We start from the raw sequence: 18,171 nt of genomic DNA on the forward strand, positions 1-18,171 counted from the left end.
CCCATTACCCACAGGCCCTGGTGCCCACTACTCTGCCATCTCTATTTCATATAAATGGAGTCATACGGTATGTGGCCTTTTGTAATGGCTTCTTCACTTAGCACAGTATTTTCAAGGGTCATTCATGTTGGAACATGGATCAGTACTTCATTCCTTTTTGTGGAATACAAAATAAAAACCAGAAAATAATTTATGTCAGCATACTGAAAGCTGGGAGTTGGGGCATGGGAGGAAGGAGGTGCAGGTATAAGACGCTAAGTTTAGTCAAACCCCATAGTCTGGAATTTGAATTGGGAATATCAGTGTCAGCTTTTAATGTATTTTAACTTAAAAACAGTGTGTGGATATATATGTATTTCCTTGCTTTGTCCTCTTAAAAGGCCAAGAACAGTGATACTCCAGTTGTAACACAGGCCTGCGGCAGGAAATGTACCAGTTAAGGCAGGAACACCTTGTCACACGAGAGAACAGGGCAGATATCCAAGACTTACAGTTACATCTAAAGGACTGGGGCGCCAGCTAGCAGTAGAAGCCCTCACCGGCCAAAGAAGGGATGTTGTGCGGATGATGCCTGCATTGTAAGGACAGTGACTGCAGTAGACTGAGGCCCTTCTGTGAATTCAAATCCATGAGTTCATAATATTTTTAAAAAGTCATTTTGATACCAAAAGTACAAGTAAAAAGGAAAAAAAGAGATCATTTAGACTTCACTAAAATGAGCCACTTTGGTGCTTCAAAGGACATCAAGAAAGTGGAGAGAATCCACAGACTGAAAGAGAATCTTTGTCAATCATAGATCTGACAAGGGTCTAGGATCCAGAATGTATAAAGAACTCTTACAACTCAATAAGAAAAAAACAAGTAACCCAACTCAAAAATGAGCAAAGGATCTGAATACATTTCTCCGAAGAAGATAAACAAATGGCCAGTGAGCACATGAAAACATGCTCACCATCATCCATCATCAGGGAAATGCAAACTACAACCTCGATGAGATCCCACTTCATACCCCCGAGGGTGAGCGGACGCCGTGGCAGGTGGTCCCGTGCGACCAGCGCTTCCAGTCCTAGCTGTAGAGCCACGCAGGAACTTGTACATGAGCAGGAAGTATTGCTTAAGCGCCCAAAAGTAGAAAAAAGCCCCAATTCCCCTTAACTGGTGAATGGAGAAAAGAGCAATAATAAAAAACTACTGATCCGTGCTACAGCCTGAATGAACCTTGAAAACATGCTGCTGAGTGAAGGGAACCAATCACAAAAGACCCCATATGTGAGGTTCCATTTATAGGAAATGTCCAGAAGAGGCAAATCCATAGATGCAGAAAGGAGATCAGTGGGTACCAGGGGCTAGGGTGGGGGCGGGGTGTGGGGAGTGACTGTTCATAGCGACAGGAGTGCTTTTGGGGGTGATGGTGATGTCCTGGACTTACCAAGTGGCAATGGCTGCACGGCTCTCTGACTGTCCTAATAACCACTGAACTGTGCATTTAAAAAGGGTCAATTCCTGGCGTGTGCATCTCAATACAAATATCAGCACAGCTGAATGAAAAGGATCACTGGTGTGCTCAGCACCACAGTCCCAGCCCTACTCCAGGCTGGCCGAGCCCTGAGCAGGGATACCTGTCCCTTCATGGGCACTGGGGGGCTGTCAGAGTCAGGGCTGTGCTGAGGAGGGGGCAGCAGGCAGGGTGTCCCAGCCCTGGCCACTGGTCAAGGCTTTGTGGGGTCCTGAGTGATAGTTGCTCTCATGTTTCTGTCTAGGCTGTCTCCTGTCTAGACCGTGTCTCCCCCCGCCCCCCCAGCTCTACTCCCAGGCTGCCCTCAAGTGTGTCTCTTGGGCTCAGTGTCACTTGGGCAGATTGGGAGAATGTGTCAACAGGAGGTAGCCAGTTTTAGGCTGAGGAACTTCCAGAGTCACCGGTCTTGTTGATGTGGCTACACAGCCGAGAGCCAGGTTTGGGGAGCCCACGGACGGGGACCTGGGCTGCAAACATCATAGTGGAGCATGCTCCTGTGCCCAGCTCTCCTCCCCGCCACAGCCTGTGGCTCCCATGCCCACTTTAAGTGCAGATGCTTCTTGGAGGACTTTATAGTGATGCTGGCTGAGCAGATCATTCTCGTGCATTCCTCAGGGCAGGGGCAACGAGGATCGACGATGGAGAGGCAGGCCCAGCTTTCTTTCGGATACCACTGCTCACACAGGGCTCTCTGGAGCAGGCCAGGCCTCTCGGGTTGTAAGGGTTTAGGTCCTGAGGATTGGCTGTAAGCCTCCTCTGCTTCTTCAAGCCTTGAGCTCCTGGCCAGGCAGGTCCTTGCTGGGGCTCCCAGCTGCCTTTGGGGTAGGGGGACTATGTCAGCTGTAATGTCTGGCCACGTGTTCTTCCTGTGAGGAGCAGGGTCATCGCAGGCCGTTCCTGCCTGGGGAGGGCAATTTGCCAAGGAGAATAAGCTTCTTCCTGGAGTGTTCCCGAGGAACAGACTGTCCTCAGGTCCCTGTGGGCTGTAGGCCCCGCTACAGTCTGCGTCCCTGCCCAAGGGACTGCGCTGGAGGAGGTGTGATGGGCAGCCCGAGGCTGGCAGCACTCAGTGACAGCGTTCCCCAAGCCAGTCCCAAACGCTGCCGGCCCAAGCGCTCCCTTCCGCTGGCCCCAGCAGGGCAAGGGGTGGGCCGGGGCCCCCGGTGTGTGCGGTCATTGAGCACACACGGTCTTCCCTGCCCAGGGCCAGGCCTGCGCCCGGAAGCAGTTGCACCTCATGGACCAGCTGCTGGATGCAGTCCGGACCCTGACCATTGGATGCTGCTCCAGGTAAAGGCTCAGGATGGGCCCTCCACAGAATGGCCGGTAGGCGCCCTTGGAACTTTATCTGGAGCCCTTGGAACTTTAACATTATTTTTAGACCACTAGCAGGTACATCTCTCCATCTGGGGTCTTCACTTTCCACTTGGGCAGCAGCAGCTACACGCTGGCCCGGTGGGGTGTGGGCCCGGTGGGGTGTGGGCCCAGGTGGAACATCCCGCTGGGGCAGTGCTCATGGTACCAGGCTGTCGGCGAGAAGGTGCAGTGCAGGCCGTAGAGAAGACAGGCAGGCCTGCCGGGGAAGGTGGGCTCTCAGAGGACTAGGGCTCGGTCCTGGCCGCCAAAGCAGGGCAGGGACTGGGGGAGACATTGTCTCCCGGCCCCTCTGCCCGGGCTCGTTTTGCCCTCTGGGTCTCCCCCAGGGGACTGAGGGCTTCCTTGGCCAGGGGTCTCAGAAAATCTGCCGACACAGTCCCTGGAGGCCGTGCTCTGGCCAGTGACAGCACGGCCTTGGGGTTCCCTTGGCAGTGTGAAGGAGCACTTCGAGGATACCAGAGAGAAGAATGAGGCACTGCTGGGGGAGCTCTTCTCGAGGCCCCAGCTGCAGACGCTCCTGAGTCCAGAGTGTGACCCGTGGCCCCTGGATGCGCAGCCCCTCCTCGCCCAGCAGAACGACGACTGGCAGAAGTATGTGTCCTGCTTGGTTCTGTTACCTGAGACCGGCCTTTCCACGTGTGGCCTGCCCTGGCGTGGGGCTGGACGTGTCCTCTCTCTCCCCGCAGGGCCAGCCCCTCTGTGGAGCTGGAGGAGGAGAAGGTGATGGAGCTGGCCAGGAAGCTGCAGGAGAGCACCGCCAAGCTGCAGATGCTCAGGGTGGAGGTGAGGGGCTGAGGGCCTGACCAGGCACTTTGTGTCTGAGGGCAAGGAGCATCACTTCCCCAGCCTTGGGTGCCCCATCTTTACAATGAACGTGTTGTGAGGTGTAAGTGAGGTGGTATATGCACAGGGCTCCGTGGGTTCTAGAACATTGTGGGTGCTCAGCCCATGGGAAGCGGAGAGGCAGACAAACTTGGGGCAGATGTGGGGAGGCTTTCCGAAGAACGGAAAGGATCGGCCTCCTGCAGGCGATGCACCAGGCCCTGGGGTCTGGGCTTTCACATGCCTTCTTACATGTGGCCTTCCCAGCAGCCCTTGGCCTGGCCTCCTTTTCCCGAGGAGGAGACTGAGGCCAACACAGGCAATAGTGGCAGGGCTGAGGCCGGAAGCCAGGCGGCTTTGCTCAAAACCAGCTTGCTCTTTTTTGCCTCTGGTCTTACGTATCTGATGCGGGAAGAGACTTGGTGCCCCAGGGGCAGGCAGGGCAGCCTCGAGAGCCCCTGTCTTTCTGTACTTTGCACAGCACAAGCAAGGAGTTTCTGTGAGCGGGGCCGACACCAGCACCCTGGACCAGAAGCTGCGCCTGGTCATCTCTGACTTCCACCAGCTCGTTCTGGCTTTTCTCCAAGTCTATGATGACGAGCTGGGTGAGTGCTGCAAGCGCCCAGGCCCCTACCTCCACCCGAGTGGCCCCATCATCCAGGCCGTGTACCAGACTCTGACTTCATGCAGCCAAGTAAGAATCACCCTTTCCTCCACTACCCGCCCCCCCCCAGCTGCTGCTGTAGCCCCCAGCCACAGATGTGAGGTCTGCGACGGGGCTGGGAGGGCCTGGGGCAGGTGGGCAAGGTGCTTCTCCTGGTGCGTGGAAGGGATGAGGGCTGACAGGACTGTTCCCTTGAGAGCCCCACCGCACTTCAGGGGGCTATTAGCTGAGCCAAGCCCCTGGGCCTGGAAGAAGTTCGTGTACTGCCTGCACTGGGTCCTGGGTGACCATATGGGACCCTTATCCCGGCTTCTAGCTTCTGTCCCTGTATTAGTCTCATTCTGTCTTCACACTATGCCCAAATGTATCACAGCCAGTTCATTCTTGTGTATGACCGAGAACTATGCCAGACAGACAGACAGATGTTTGCTCAGACAGATAGGAAAAAGTGGTCTCACACTGCTGAGCTGACTACATAAATATTTACTTACTCATTTTGTTGTTCCACATTTCAGATCCCTGGAGTCCAATCTAAAACTACTCTGATGTTGGCCCAGGGCTTCCACGACATTTGTCTTGTTTTTTCCCAATTTTAGTTTAAGTGCTGCTGAAGCAAGCACCGTCTTGGTTTTTTAACACAAAGACTCCTAGACTTCCAAACCTCTGACCAACCTGTCCTTTGTCGTTCTGCCAACAGGGCAAGATAGGCTACGTTCCTTTCTCATCAGGAAGGCCCTGCCCCCTTTTTAAAAAATCTTGGGACATTGATTTTCCCACTGCACCTGTGGCTTTGCTTGGCTACTAGTGTGGGATGGGGCACATAATTGTGTGGCATTCCCACTGGGCCTGGAAGAAGGGACTTAGCATGGAGAGCTCTGATCGGTGACTCTCCAGCTGGCCGGCAGTCCCGTCCTCACCCTGGGCTGTCCTTGGGGGTGAATGCCACATGCTTGAGGGTCTAGGGAAGAGCACATGCTGAATGTGAACTGGGGTGGGAAGCAGGAGACGGCTTCTGCACATCAGACCACCAGCATTTAATGCCTATGTGCCTCTCTCTCTCCGTCCCTCCCAGCTGTTGAAAGCGGTCATGGAGGTCACGGACACCTCGGCCCAAGCCGTGGAGATGGCGAAGCAGCAGCAGGGCGAGCAGATCTGTTGGGGCAGCAGCAACTCTATCATGAGTGTAGGTACGTGGTTGCCACTCGCTGGTCAGAGGCAGGCCTGTCCCTGCGCGCCTCGGCCTAGTGCCTGCCTCACACGTGGCTCCTTCTTGCTTGACCAGCATTTGGGGAGTATTTGGGGATCGTCCCTCACTTTCTTCTTCTTCTGATGCATAAGGTTTGTCTTCCCTTGAAAAAAAAATGCTTTCTACAGATTATAAAATAAAAAAATTAATTTTGGGAATTTGGGGTAACCGAAAGATGTGCAGAGGTATAATAAAAACAGTCCATAACCTGGTGGCCCAGGGATGGTTGATGTTAATATTTTGGTCTATTTATCTATATCTTTTTCCTTTCATCATTTTTTATTTCTTTGTGTAAGTGTAATCAGAACACATATACACTTTTACATTATGTTCTTTCCCTGTGATCACATGATAAGCATTTTTCTGGGGCGCCTGGCTGGCTTAGTCAGTAGAGAGAGCATGTGACTCTTGATCTCGGGGTTGTGAGTTCAAGCCCCACGTTGGATGTAGAGATTACTTAAAAAAATGTTATAAGCATTTTCCCATGTTTTGGAAGTAACATTTTTAATTGTCAAACACCCTTCTGTTCAGGTATTTGCTATAATTTGCTTAACATTTTCTGTTATCCAGCCTATAAGTCATTTTTAGCTTTTTACTGTTATATATGATGCTGCTGCAAGATTTAAAATAGTGGAAAATGGAAACAATCCAAAGTTTTAACATTGGGTAGTGCTTTGGTAGATAATGGCATATGTATATGGTGGGATAGTGTTCGTTGTTTCAAAAGTTGGTTACGACGACATAAAGAACTGCACATTACAGAATGTTAAAGGGAAACTGCAGGCTGATCTCACCTTTGTAAAGGACAAACGTATACAAGAACCCCTTGTGGGAAGCGAGCCAGGGTGTGGACACTGATTTTCTCTGTGTCGGAGTCAGAGGTGGTATCGTTCATTTACTGTTTCTCTATCCTGCTCTGTAGTCTTCAGAACATGGGTCACTTAGGTAATCCACCCCTCTCCCACTGGCAAGCTGGCCAAAAGATGCAGGAAACATGTTGAGACATAAAGCGCGTTCCCATCTTAGATTGCGTCCTGATGACGGGGCTCCCGGCGTCAGGGTGGTGAGGCCCATCCCCGTTTGCTTACTGTATCCTCCGTGCCAGATCAGATCCTTCTGACATTTCTGTTGTTGGATGTGGCAGATTGGATCTGCATTTAGTTTCAATTAAACTTTTTTTCTGAGGAAATTTATTGTTTTATTATGGAAATATGTATTTAGAAAAGGTCTTTTTAAAAAGATTTTATTTATTTGCAAGAGAAAGAGAGAGAGCGTACAAGCAGGGGGAGTAGCAGGCAGAGGGAGAAGCAGGCTCTCTGCTGAGCAAGGAGCCCGAGGCGGGACTTGATCCCAGGATCCTGGGATCATGACCTGAGCCGAAGGCAGACAGTTAACGACTGAGCCACCCAGGCGCCCCAGAAAAGGTCTTTTTTATAAGAAAAATAGTGCTTAGTGAGGAACCTCAATTCAGAGGAAGTAGAATAGGAATAGGAAATAGTTGGATATTTTCCCTGTGCTCTGGTCAACCCCCTTTATTCCAAGTCGAGTGATTTTTCTTTTTTTTTTAAAGATTTATTTATTTATTTGAGAGAGAGAGTACATGAGAGGGGGGAGGGTTAGAGGGAGAAGCAGGCTCCTCGCTGAGCAGGGAGCCCGATGCGGGACTCGATCCCGGGACTCCAGGATCATGACCTGAGCCGAAGGCAGTCGCTTAACCAACTGAGCCACCCAGGCGCCCCCCAAGTCGAGTGATTTTAAAGTGAATACTTGTGTAACCATGACCCAGGTCAAGAAATAGAACATGCTAGCACCCTGGAAAGCCCCACGTGTCTCTTCCCGCCGACAGCCAGCTGCTGTCCTGACTTGATGGTAATGATGTCTCTGTGAGATTCATCTACCATGTGTGTATCTGTCATTTGTTCATTTCCATTGCCCTGTAGCTGTCGTTGGCAAACCTGTTTTGTAAAGAGCCAGATAGTGAATGTGTTCGGCTTTGCGGGCCTCCATAGCTTGTGATGTGAAACCAGCTGCTGATGTCACGGAGACCCTTTCACAGCCCCTCTTCTCCTCTTGGTCTCGAGATCCTCTTGGTCTTTGGCTCTGGACAGTCAGGTTATAATCAGTCTTGGTGTGGATTGCTTTGACTTTATCCCTTTTGGAGTTTGTTGAGCTTCTTGGATAGGTAGCCTCATTTCTCATCAACACTCAGCCAGACACTTGACCTTCACTTCACTTCTCTTTCACTTCCTGCCTGCTCTGAGCCTCGGGGTCAGCCAGAGGTGACTGTTGAGGTCCTTGTCGGCTCTCTCCGGGGTATCAGCACAGCCCTGGGCGTGCACGTGGCCTTGTAGAGCGCCAAGACTGCCAGAACTCCTCAGAGCCCTTGTGGACACCCCACTCCCCAGCTTCTCCCAAGAGCCAGCAGTAGCAATGAAAGCGTTTGCCTGTAAGTGTTTCCCCCCAGGGCACCCCCAAGGAGTGGCTTTAGCTCACAGAGCCTCTGAGCGCCCCCTTTGTGAGGACTTTCCAGCCAGCCCTCTCCAGCCAGCCCTCTCCAGCAGCCTTCTTGCTGCTCTTGGCCTTGGCACACATATTTGCCACGTGTATACCAGGCACTTGGGAGTCCCTTCTTCCTGACTGACCTGCCCCAAAGTCATCCATTTTAAAATTTGTCGTAACATTTATCCTAGTCACCACTGTCACTATGACTTCCCCCCCACTGTACCTAATTGCTGTTAATAAAATGCTATCATTAATAGAGTAATGGTCATTAGTGTCCTTTGCCACGTGCCGCCGCACCTGTGATTACAGGACTGCTGGCAGGGCTAGCTGTGACGTCTGAGCTGTGAGAACCTCTCCCTCCCCCTCCTCCCGCAGGGTGCTTCCCAGGCTCGCCCCTGAGATGCTGGCCCCCTCAGTGGGTCTGGAGAGTGGTGAGGGCGAGCACGGCACCTCCAGATGTTGTTTGAGATGAGTTCCTGGGCTACAGACACTCCAAAGAAGCAGTCCATGCCAGCTCCATGCCAGGGCCAGTCGGAACGGCCTTCCCACCTTCCCTGTGTCCCACCTGACCGAACCCAAGGCCTTCAGGCCCTGCCGCTGTGGGAGGTCTGCATGTCTGCGGCACTTCCCTCCCCAGGACAGGAAGCTAGGCCACCATTCTGTGTCAGCAGCCAGGCCGTGTTGGTGGCACATCCCTACGTCGGAAGGGAGGGGCTGGAGTGAGGGGCTGGGTGTGCCTGCCGGGCCTGTGTCCTGAGCCGTGCCATTGTGTGCATGGAGAGGGCCTGATGACGAGTGGGGAGGGTCGTTGGGGCCGGGCTTATTACCCTGAGGCACACCCCATGATTCCTGAGCCTCAGAGTCACCTCTGGACAGGCGGGACCAAATGTCAATTAAAGACCGTGCCATGTGGGAGGGGAGGGGACAGGCCAGAGGCAGAGAGGCAGGTTGGTGGAGGAAGGAATAGTTGTGTATTTAAGTGAAGGCACCACTAACCAGGGGAACCTGAGGGAAGAGCCCGGAGTCCCCAGGGTGGGGGAGGGGAGTGAGCTAAAGTCCCTGTATTTCGTGCCCAGTGCTCATTATGTGAAATTGGGACGTCAAGAGGCAGGTGTGAATTATGGCGGTGCCCCCAGCCCTGAAAGCCCAGCAGCAGGGCAGAGCAGTGGCGGGGGCGGGTTGTGCAGCTAAGGCCCGTGTCATTTGATTTGTATGTGTGCATGGGTTACTGGTCTGAGCAGTAGGGAACACACCATCCAACTCAGAAGAACCCCTGGCTCCTGGGCTCTGGTGAGGGTTGGGGTGGGCATGGACAATGCCCACTGAGTGGAACCTGGCCTCGGGCTCAGCCTGGCACCCACAGGGGCCTTCCATCTGTGCTCTCAGCCCTAGACCTCCTGGTAGCTCCTGGCTTGGCAGTTTCTGGATCACGGTGGGAGTTGGATGCCTAGGCTGCAGGGACGCCTGGGGCCTGAGAAGAACCAGCGGAAGACAGTGAAGGCTTGGCTGGGGTTGGGGGCGGGGGCAGGTAGGGAGCAGCCTTTTCCAGGCCGGGAAGCGCTGGGAGTCACTTTGCTGTTTGTATTGTTTTTTTCTCTGCAGCCACCAAAGTGGAAGAACTAGCTCAGAAATACAAGATCTTCAGTGACAGTCTGCAGAAAGGCATGGAGTAGTCTGTGAGCAGGAAGCTCTGCCCTGAAGAGTCAAGTGGCCGGGGGTGGGGGGCGCAGGGTGAGCCACGGGTGGGAGAAGCGTTCACAGCCCCTGTGTGCTCCGGGTCCAGCCCCTTTAGCAGCTTGGGAGGGAAGGAGGGAGAGGGCAGAGGTGAGCTGGAGGGCAAGGAAAGCTTGGGTTCTAAGAAGCTGCCTGATTGCCTCCTTCTCTCTGCTTCCTGGCTGCAGCTGACGGGGCCATGGCACGCGACTGCTCGGTCTGCCCTTCTTCCCGCTGTCCCAGGCGGCCTCAGCCATGCCCCTCTTCTGCCCTGTCTGCCTCGCAGCAGCTCCCGTTGGCTTCTGTTCCTTCCCTGCCCAGGGGTGATGCTAAGCCCCAGAAACCTGCTGCCTCCGTTGTGACTGGCCTCGGGGTCCCGCGTGCGGACTCCTCCCACACCCTCGGCCTGGCCGCTGGCGCCCACCACATCCAGGATCCAGTGGCCAGGGCGTGTGTTTCCTCCTCCTTCCTCCCCAGGGCTCCCTGCACCGGCCTGTCACAGCCACCTCCCTCCCTCCACACTTGGGGACAGGCATGACTGGTGGGGCCTCTGCCTCCCTCAGCCCAGTGGCAGGCCCAAGGGGGCTCGAGGAGGGGCCTCCCTCTCAACACTTGGTCCACTGCAGAGGCCCACCCTGGCTGTGAGCCTCGCCTGCTCCCGTGCCGTCACCTCCTCAAGTCCCCTGTGGGTGCTCCGGTGGGGGAGGGGAGAGGACGGGCAGGCCCAGGGCCCCTGCTGCCCGGCTGCCTCAACAGCTTCAGCCTCCGAGGCACTCGGGAGGGCCTGCAGTGGGCAGGCCGCAACCAGCATCTCGGTTGCCTCCCTGTGCCCCTGGCAGGAGGCTGGGCCTGTGGGCACCGACTGCCAAGGGCTGGCATGTCTCGCTCCGGAACGAGGTCTTCGGGACAATGCTGCCCGCTTTCTGGCCAGGGAGGGCCTTCTTGTCTTTGCTCTGAGGGGTCCTGGGGCTGGGGGTGCTGCTGAGGCGGTCTCGTACCCCCACCTTTCCTGTGGCTCATCCTTCCTCATTTGGTGGGGCAGGATTGGTTCAGCTGGAGCCCACGTGGCTTGCCAGGTCAGGCCTCGCCCTTCTTCCTCCTTCCTGGCAGCCTGTGCTAAAGGCCTCTTAGATATTATGGGTCATTGTGCCCGTGAAACATATACCATCTCCCCTTCTTGCTGGAAGACTAGCCTGTGAGATGTGTGAGCCCGGCAGCATGGAAAGTGCCCGAGGTCACTGGGGCGAACCGAGGTCCCATCCTGAGTGCGCCCTTCCCTTTCTTGGCTAAGCACGGCACGTGCAGGCACCTCTTGCCCACTCCCGAGCTCACTTTAGCCTCATGAGGGGCAACCTGGTCCCTCGTGACGCAGGTGGAGCTCTGCCCTGGAGAAGGGGACTTGCCGCCTTGCTGGGAGTCGCCCCAGCTCAGCTGCTAAATCCTGGCCCGGGTCAGACTTGGAGGCCAGGCTGGGTGGAAGGCTCACACTTCCTCCTCATGCCTGTGATGACACGTTCCTCCAGCCCACGGCCCAGCTTGTGGGGAGCCTGCGTGTGGCCTAGGAGCCTGCTTTCCAATTTGTAAACACGGGGCGTGTGTCTGAGCGGCTGTGAGGGAGCGAGGGGCTGGCAAGCCGGCCGCGCAGGTCCTGCGGCCTTAGGCCTCCTCGTTGCCCAACAGGCGGCTGGGGGCGGGCCGCGGCCACTGATTAAAGGCCGCCTGGAGCAGCCTGTGTGGAGACAGGTGCCCAGCAGCCCAGGAAGCCGGCCAGCGCCCGCCCCAGGTAAGCCAGCGCAGCAGGGTTGGTGAGGACAGCTGCCAGGAGCCCAGAGGCAGGTGGCCAGGTTGGGGAAGGCACCTGTGTGCCCGGGAGGCCAGAGGAGGCCAGACCAAGGATGCTTGGCTGCCTGCTTCCCGACAGATGACCCTAGGGGTGCAGGCTCCCAGCCAGGGTGTCTCAGTGAAGACACCATTCTAGGCTGGCACCTCCCCAGATCCCTGGTGACACGGACCCGGTGCACTTTGCCTGTCAGGTACCTGGAGGCGGGTGGCAGAGGCCTCCGGGCCGGGATCTGGGCAGACCAGCCCTGCCTTTTGCTGTTTACTAGTTGGTAGTAGTGACAATGGCCGGGGAGGGACTGGGGCACAGAATGGAGAGGGTGTCGAGGCCCCGGGAGGCCTCACCCTGAACAAAGGGGTTGGAGCATTGGCCACGGAGTCGGCTGTATGTGGCTGGGCCCAGGCATCCCCATCACTTTGGCCCTCAGGTTTTGTGCCTCTTGCCCTGGCAGCTTTAGGCTTTGCTGTCCCCGTGAGCACATCACCATGTCCGAGGCACCCCGGGCCGAGACTTTCGTCTTCCTGGATCTGGAAGCCACTGGGCTCCCCAGTATAGATCCCGAGGTGGCTGAGATATCCCTGTTTGCGGTGCACCGCTCCGCCCTGGAGAACCCAGACCGAGACGAGTCTGGTGCCCCTGTGCTGCCCCGGGTCCTGGACAAGCTCACGCTGTGCATGCGTCCAGAGCGCCCTTTCACCGCCAAGGCCAGCGAGATCACCGGCCTGAGCAGCGACAGCCTGGCGCGGTGCCGGAAGGCCGGCTTCGACGACGCCGTGGTGCGGACGCTGCAGGCCTTCTTGAGCCGCCAGGAGGGCCCCATCTGCCTCGTGGCCCACAACGGCTTTGATTATGACTTCCCCCTGCTGTGCACAGAGCTGCGGCGCCTGGGCGCCCGCCTGCCCCCGGACACCGTCTGCCTGGATACACTGCCCGCGCTGCGGAGCCTGGACCGTGCCCACAGCCATGGCACCCGGGCCCAGGGCTGCAAGGGTTACAGCCTGGGCAGCCTCTTCCGCCGCTACTTCCAGGCAGAGCCAAGTGCAGCCCACTCGGCCGAGGGTGACGTCCACACGCTGCTCATGGTCTTCCTGCACCGCGCTGCTGAGCTGCTTGGCTGGGCTGACGAGCAGGCCCGAAGCTGGGCCCGCATCGAGCCCATGTATGTGCCACCCGATGGCCCGAGCCTTGAAGCCTGAGCGCCACGGGCTCGGTGAGACCACCACCCAGGGGGATGAGGCCCACTCTCAGCGTGGGTGGCACCAGCTTTGACCAGCCAGGCTCTGAGGCCTGGAGCTGGCCCCGGACCAGTGCCCCACTGCCCCTCCCCCCGCCCTCGTAGCCAGCTAGCCCCGGGCCTGTGCACCTGCCAGGCCTCCTCCCGCCCCGGCCTGTGTAGCCTTGTAGCCCTGGAGCTTTCTGCCAGCTCCCCCCCCCCCCCCGGACTGTGCTGTAGTGATTTGTTGCTGCCGGTCTCTCAATAAACAACAGCTACTCACCAGCTGAGTTTCCAGTTGTCCCCCTACACCCTGCCCAGAGGGGCGGGCAGGGAGCCAAGCCAGGGGCCAGAGCAGAGCCCCTCCAGAGCCGCCCCCTTGTGACCTGTGCTTGTGGTGAGCCTGGTGGGTGGGTGGCTGAGCTGGTGAGCAGCCATGGCTCAGGCTGGTCCAAGGCGCTGGCAGGCAGGGGCTGTGGGTCCCCAGCCGTGGGCCTCCTCCCCCGCTGGTCTGCTGTTGCCTTGGTTATCACCCCCTCCCGGCATTGTCACCCCGGAGGAGGCTCAGGAAATCGGTGAGCAGGGCCTTAGGAACATCTGCCTTGCCTGGAATCTGAGCTGGGGAGGGAGCTGGAAGAGAGCCTCCAGGGAGCTCAGGCTTTTTTGGCTCAGGGTGCTGTGCCCACAGAGCCCTCTGCCGGCCTAGATGCAGAGCCCAGCTCCGGTTCTTGCCCCCTGTGGATCCTGGGCAGCTCCTTCCTCTCCTGAAGCGTCTGTCCCTGCTCTGCAAGGTGGCAACAGGACGAAAGATGGGCGCGCAGGACAGTACGGTGCCTGACGTGCTCGGGGTGCCGGAGAACATGGGACATAGGGGTGAGGGGTGCAGGAGAGGGGGTGGCTGGCGCAGTGAGGGCAGCACCTAGGAGTTTGTCTTGGGCCCCGTGACCCTTGTGGCTTGGCCTGAGGAGGGCCAGGAGGCTGTTCTGCTGGGGAAGGCAGCTTCTCGGCAGCTGTCTTTGCTGGGCTTTGGGGAGTCAGCTAACCTGCCTCTGGGGCCCCACCTGTGTCACCAAACAATGGGGCAAGGCAGGGGCGGGATGTCTGGGAGACAGGGAGAGCAGGTGAGAAGGGTGGGGTGGGTGGGGTGGCCACTCCCGAGAGTGACGTGCATGAGCAAAGCCTTGAGCCAGCCGGGCCCATCCGGGATACTCTTAACTAGGTCAGTGACTAGAGCCACTGCAATGTGTAAGGTAGAAGAACGGTGAGGTCAGAACACAGGCAGTGGCCACCTCAGGCCATGCCCATTGCCCGGGCGTGGGGGACTGGACTGACCCTGAGGGCAGTGGGGAGCCACAGAGAGTTGTAGGCAGGGAGGGGCAAAATCTGACTTAGGTTTTCACGCTGCTTCTCAGGCTGCCCTGTGGAGAATGGCAGCCAAGGGAGAGCAGAGCAGTGGCATTGGGGCTCAGTTGGAGGGAGAGCCACTGGCCTGGCCCAGGACAGGCTGGCAGCGGTGCGGGAGGGTACACGGTAAGGGAAGGACCTACTGGGGGCTAGTTGGGGGGGTGTGGCCTGTGCACTGTTGAGCTTCCCGGGCCAGGCTGGGGGGCTCCCTGCCCCAGGAGAGCACCCACCTGGAAGAGGGCCACAGGCCAGGCCAGGGTGGGCCCTTGGGCCCAGAGCCTGCACCAGGCAGGGGCTGAAAGAGTAGGGGACACCATCAGGATCGAGGCAGCCAGGAACCCTCAGATCCTCTGGTGCCCAAGCAGGGCTGGGTCCCCATTAGCTAGCTGTTCAAGCTCTAGGCCACTGACTTGCTGAGGTGGTGATATCAGGAGTGGTCTCCGGGCCCAGGTGCCTCTCTCTCCCCACCTCGGGCTCTCCTGGCCTCAGGCACCCTCCCTGGGCCCACACTTGAACCTACACACACAGGCTGATGGGTGGGCGACAGCGGCTCTCCAGGAAAGTCGATGTGTGTGTTTGTGTATGTGTGTATCTCTCTGTATGTATATATGTATGCATATGCACACACGTAAGTAAGTTGTTTTCAATTTTATTGATATGAAGGATGTAAACGCACGAGTGTGGTTCCCACATAAATGTCGGTTGCTATTTTCATTTATCTTAATGAGTAAGAGGAAGTGAAACAACAAAGGTATATGTGGGAACTTCCCATATTCATTGGTGACATGAGCCACACCTTTGCTGAACTAGGTCATAGTTTTTGATATTCGAAGAGTATCCTCCCCTCCCCTTTTTTTGCTAGTCACAACGTAGTGACTACAGACTCAAGTTTACACAGTCAACCAAACAGTAATGGATCAAGCCCTGGTTTGTAGCGTATGCTGAGTCCCATGGTGTTGTCAGTCCGTCCACCGGGCCAATTTCCGGCTACCCACACGATGTCATCGAATGTGAAGCCGGGAAGAGATTCACTATAGCACGCTGTAATGGATACGATAGGTGGGAGTCAATACATGGATAACAGTAAACTGGTGAAATAGGATGTGATGAGTTTTGAGTATCTCCTTTGTGGAAGTTCAGCTAATTTCATTTCTAATAATGGTGGTGTTTCACCATCAGCTCTCAAAATTCCTGAACATTTAACATCTATTAGAATGGCTACAATATAAAAGGCTGCCCATGGCAAGTTTTGGCGATGATGTGGAAGAACTGGTAGAAATGTAAGATGATACAACCACTTTGGAAAACAGTTTGGCTGTGTCTTAAAATGTTAAACGTGCACCTGCCACGATGACCCCGTGATTCCACTACTAGGTATTTACTTACCCAACAGAAATGAATGTATGTGTCCACACGAAGACTCACACGTGACTGTTCATGGCAGCTTTATTCATAACAGTCCTGGACTGGACACAACCTCAGAAGGTGGAACAAAGCACGGCACATCCATGAGCTGCCAAGACACAGCACTCTGGGGGTGGGGGATACCCATGGTAAGTACGCTGCGTGAAAGGGGCCAGACCCAGGGAAACAACTCCGCCGCTCCAGCTCACCCTGGCCAGCCACCTGCCTGTCGTCAAGATGCGTCACTGGCTGATAAGCCACATCAGTGTCTGCCAATCGGGATGTGTCTGTGATCAGCAGCATACTCGGGGGACGTGACACAAGCCAATTGAAAACAGAATTATGCAGAGGGACGAGAACCAAAGTAACAAGGCCAGGAGCGTTTTCAGCTTGTCTTTGTGCAGGGAACAATGTGATGAGGACAAAGTCTGAACCAGGCCATGCATAAGCCTCAAGCAGAAAGCTGGAGACACGACACAGGCCAGCCCTCCTGCCATTGTTTCTTCAGGGAAGCCACTGGGTGTTGGCGTTTTCTGCAAGCGATGCCTGGCCTCGTACAGAATTCCTACAGGGCAGACAGGTGTCCGCAAAAAGAGTTTCATGCTGTGGATCCCTGCCCCTGAGAGCAGCATCGGCATCGTGGGGACCCTGTTTTCTGCACCTCAGCTCATGCACGTGCACCCCCCCTCCCCACACATCCCTCCCCATTCACAGACCCACCTCTACTCACACCCACACACCAACTCACGGGTGTGCAAACACACCCCTCACAGATGCCCCTCTCACATACTTAGATGCACCTCATTCACACACATGTGCTTATGATTCTGCATAAAAGGGGTCTTATTAGAAGCTGCTTTAAAAAATCATAAGCACCTCTTTCTTGTGTTAATGGTCTATAAAGTCAGTTTCCTCTAAGGTAAACTGCCATAATTCTTTTTTTTTTTTTTTTTTTTAAAGATTTTTTAATTTATTTTACAGAGAGAGAGATAGCGAGAGCAGGAACACAAGCAGGGGGAGTGGGAGAGGGAGAAGCAGGCCTCCCGCTGAGCAGGGAGCCCGATGCGGGACTCGATCCCAGGACCCCGGGATCATGACCTGAGCCGAAGGCAGACGCTTAACGACTGAGCCACCCAGGCGCCCCTCTTTTTTTTTTTTTTAAAGATTTTTTATTTATTTATTTGACAGAGAGAGACACGGTGAGAGAGGGAACACAAGCAGGGGGAGTGGGAGAGGGAGAAGCAGGCTCCCCACTGAGCAGGGAGCCCGATGCGGGGCTCGATCCCAGGACCCTGGGATCATGACCTGAGCCGAAGGCAGACGCTTAACCGACCGAGCCACCCAGGTGCCCCCTAAAGTGCCATAATTCTGTTTCTTCAGTGTTTGCAGTGGTATCTCCTTTCTCGTTTATACATCCCGTTGGTCTTTTCAAAGAAAAAACAGGATTTTTGATTTATCCTTTTTCCTTTTTTTGTTTTCTGCTTCATTAACTTCGGCTTTTATCTTTATTAATTCCATCTGTCTATTTTCCTTGGGTTTAGTTTTTCTTCTTTTTCTCTTTCTTAAGAGGAAAACTAAGTTCCTTTGTCATCTTCCGTCTTGAATAACTGAGGCCAAAGACTAACGTTTCCCTGAGTGAGATCTCCCTCTGTGCTTTCTTTGCATTACAGGTGTTTCTTTCTTTTTTTTTTTTTAATTTAATTTTATTATGTTATGTTAATCACCATAAATTACATCATTAGTTTTTGATGTAGTGATCCATGATTCATTGTTTGCGTATAACACCCAGTGCTCCATGCAGAATGTGCCCTCTTTAATACCCATCACCAGGCTAACCCATCCCCCCACCCCCTCCCCTCTAGAACCCTCAGTTTGTTTCTCAGAGTCCATAGTGTCTCATGGTTCGTCTCCCCCTCCGATTTCCCCCCCTTCATTCTTCCCTTCCTGCTATCTTCTTCTCTTTTTTTTTTAACATATAATGTATTATTTGTTTCAGAGGTACAGGTCTGTGATTCATCCGTCTTACACAATTCACAACACTCACCATAGCACATACCCTCCCCAATGTCTATCATCTAGCCACCCCATCCCTCCCACCCCCCACCACTCCAGCAACCCTCAGTTTGTTTCCTGAGATTCAGAATTCCTCATATCAGTGAGGTCATATAATACATGTCTTTCTCTGTTTGACTTATTTCGCTCAGCATAACACCCTCCAGTTCCATCCACGTTGTGGCAAATGGCAAGATTTCTTTTTTTTTTTGATGGCTGCATAATATTCCATTGTATATATACACCACATCTTCTTTATCTATTCATCTGTTGATGGACATCTTGGCTCTTTCCTTAGTTTGGCTATTGTGGACATTGCTGCTATAAACATTGGGGTGCACGTACCCCTTTGGATCACTACACTTGTATCTTTGGGGTAAATACCCAGTAGTGCAATTGCTGGGTCGTACGGTAGCTC

General features: G+C 54.9%; 2 protein-coding genes across 4 annotated transcripts in view; both read left to right on the forward strand.

Moving 5' to 3' along the window:
• HAUS7 (HAUS augmin like complex subunit 7) overlaps nucleotides 1-10,099 on the forward strand; it is a 28,337-nt gene extending 18,238 nt beyond the window's left edge. The window contains exons 5-11 of one of the 3 annotated variants that reach the window (XM_078065082.1): nucleotides 2,721-2,806; nucleotides 3,326-3,484; nucleotides 3,580-3,676; nucleotides 4,197-4,409; nucleotides 5,452-5,566; nucleotides 9,730-9,803; nucleotides 10,029-10,099. In XM_078065082.1, coding sequence (XP_077921208.1) covers nucleotides 2,721-2,806; nucleotides 3,326-3,484; nucleotides 3,580-3,676; nucleotides 4,197-4,409; nucleotides 5,452-5,566; nucleotides 9,730-9,800 — 741 coding nt within the window. In that variant the 3' untranslated portion in view covers nucleotides 9,801-9,803; nucleotides 10,029-10,099. Of the gene's footprint in view, nucleotides 1-2,720; nucleotides 2,807-3,325; nucleotides 3,485-3,579; nucleotides 3,677-4,196; nucleotides 4,410-5,451; nucleotides 5,567-9,729; nucleotides 9,845-10,028 lie in introns of those variants that run through there. The other 2 variants (XM_036093737.2, XM_036093741.2) reach the window with 2 other exon arrangements.
• A 2,066-nt stretch (nucleotides 10,100-12,165) lies between these two features.
• On the forward strand, nucleotides 12,166-13,178 carry TREX2 (three prime repair exonuclease 2). The gene has a single exon (XM_036093743.2). It carries the CDS (start codon nucleotides 12,166-12,168, stop codon nucleotides 12,874-12,876), a length of 711 nt encoding a protein of 236 aa, XP_035949636.1. The 3' UTR covers nucleotides 12,877-13,178.
• Nucleotides 13,179-18,171: the final 4,993 nt, after the last annotated feature.

The sequence above is a fragment of the Halichoerus grypus genome, chromosome X (assembly GCF_964656455.1).
Source record: "Halichoerus grypus chromosome X, mHalGry1.hap1.1, whole genome shotgun sequence".
In the NCBI taxonomy this organism is placed as follows: domain Eukaryota; kingdom Metazoa; phylum Chordata; class Mammalia; order Carnivora; family Phocidae; genus Halichoerus; species Halichoerus grypus.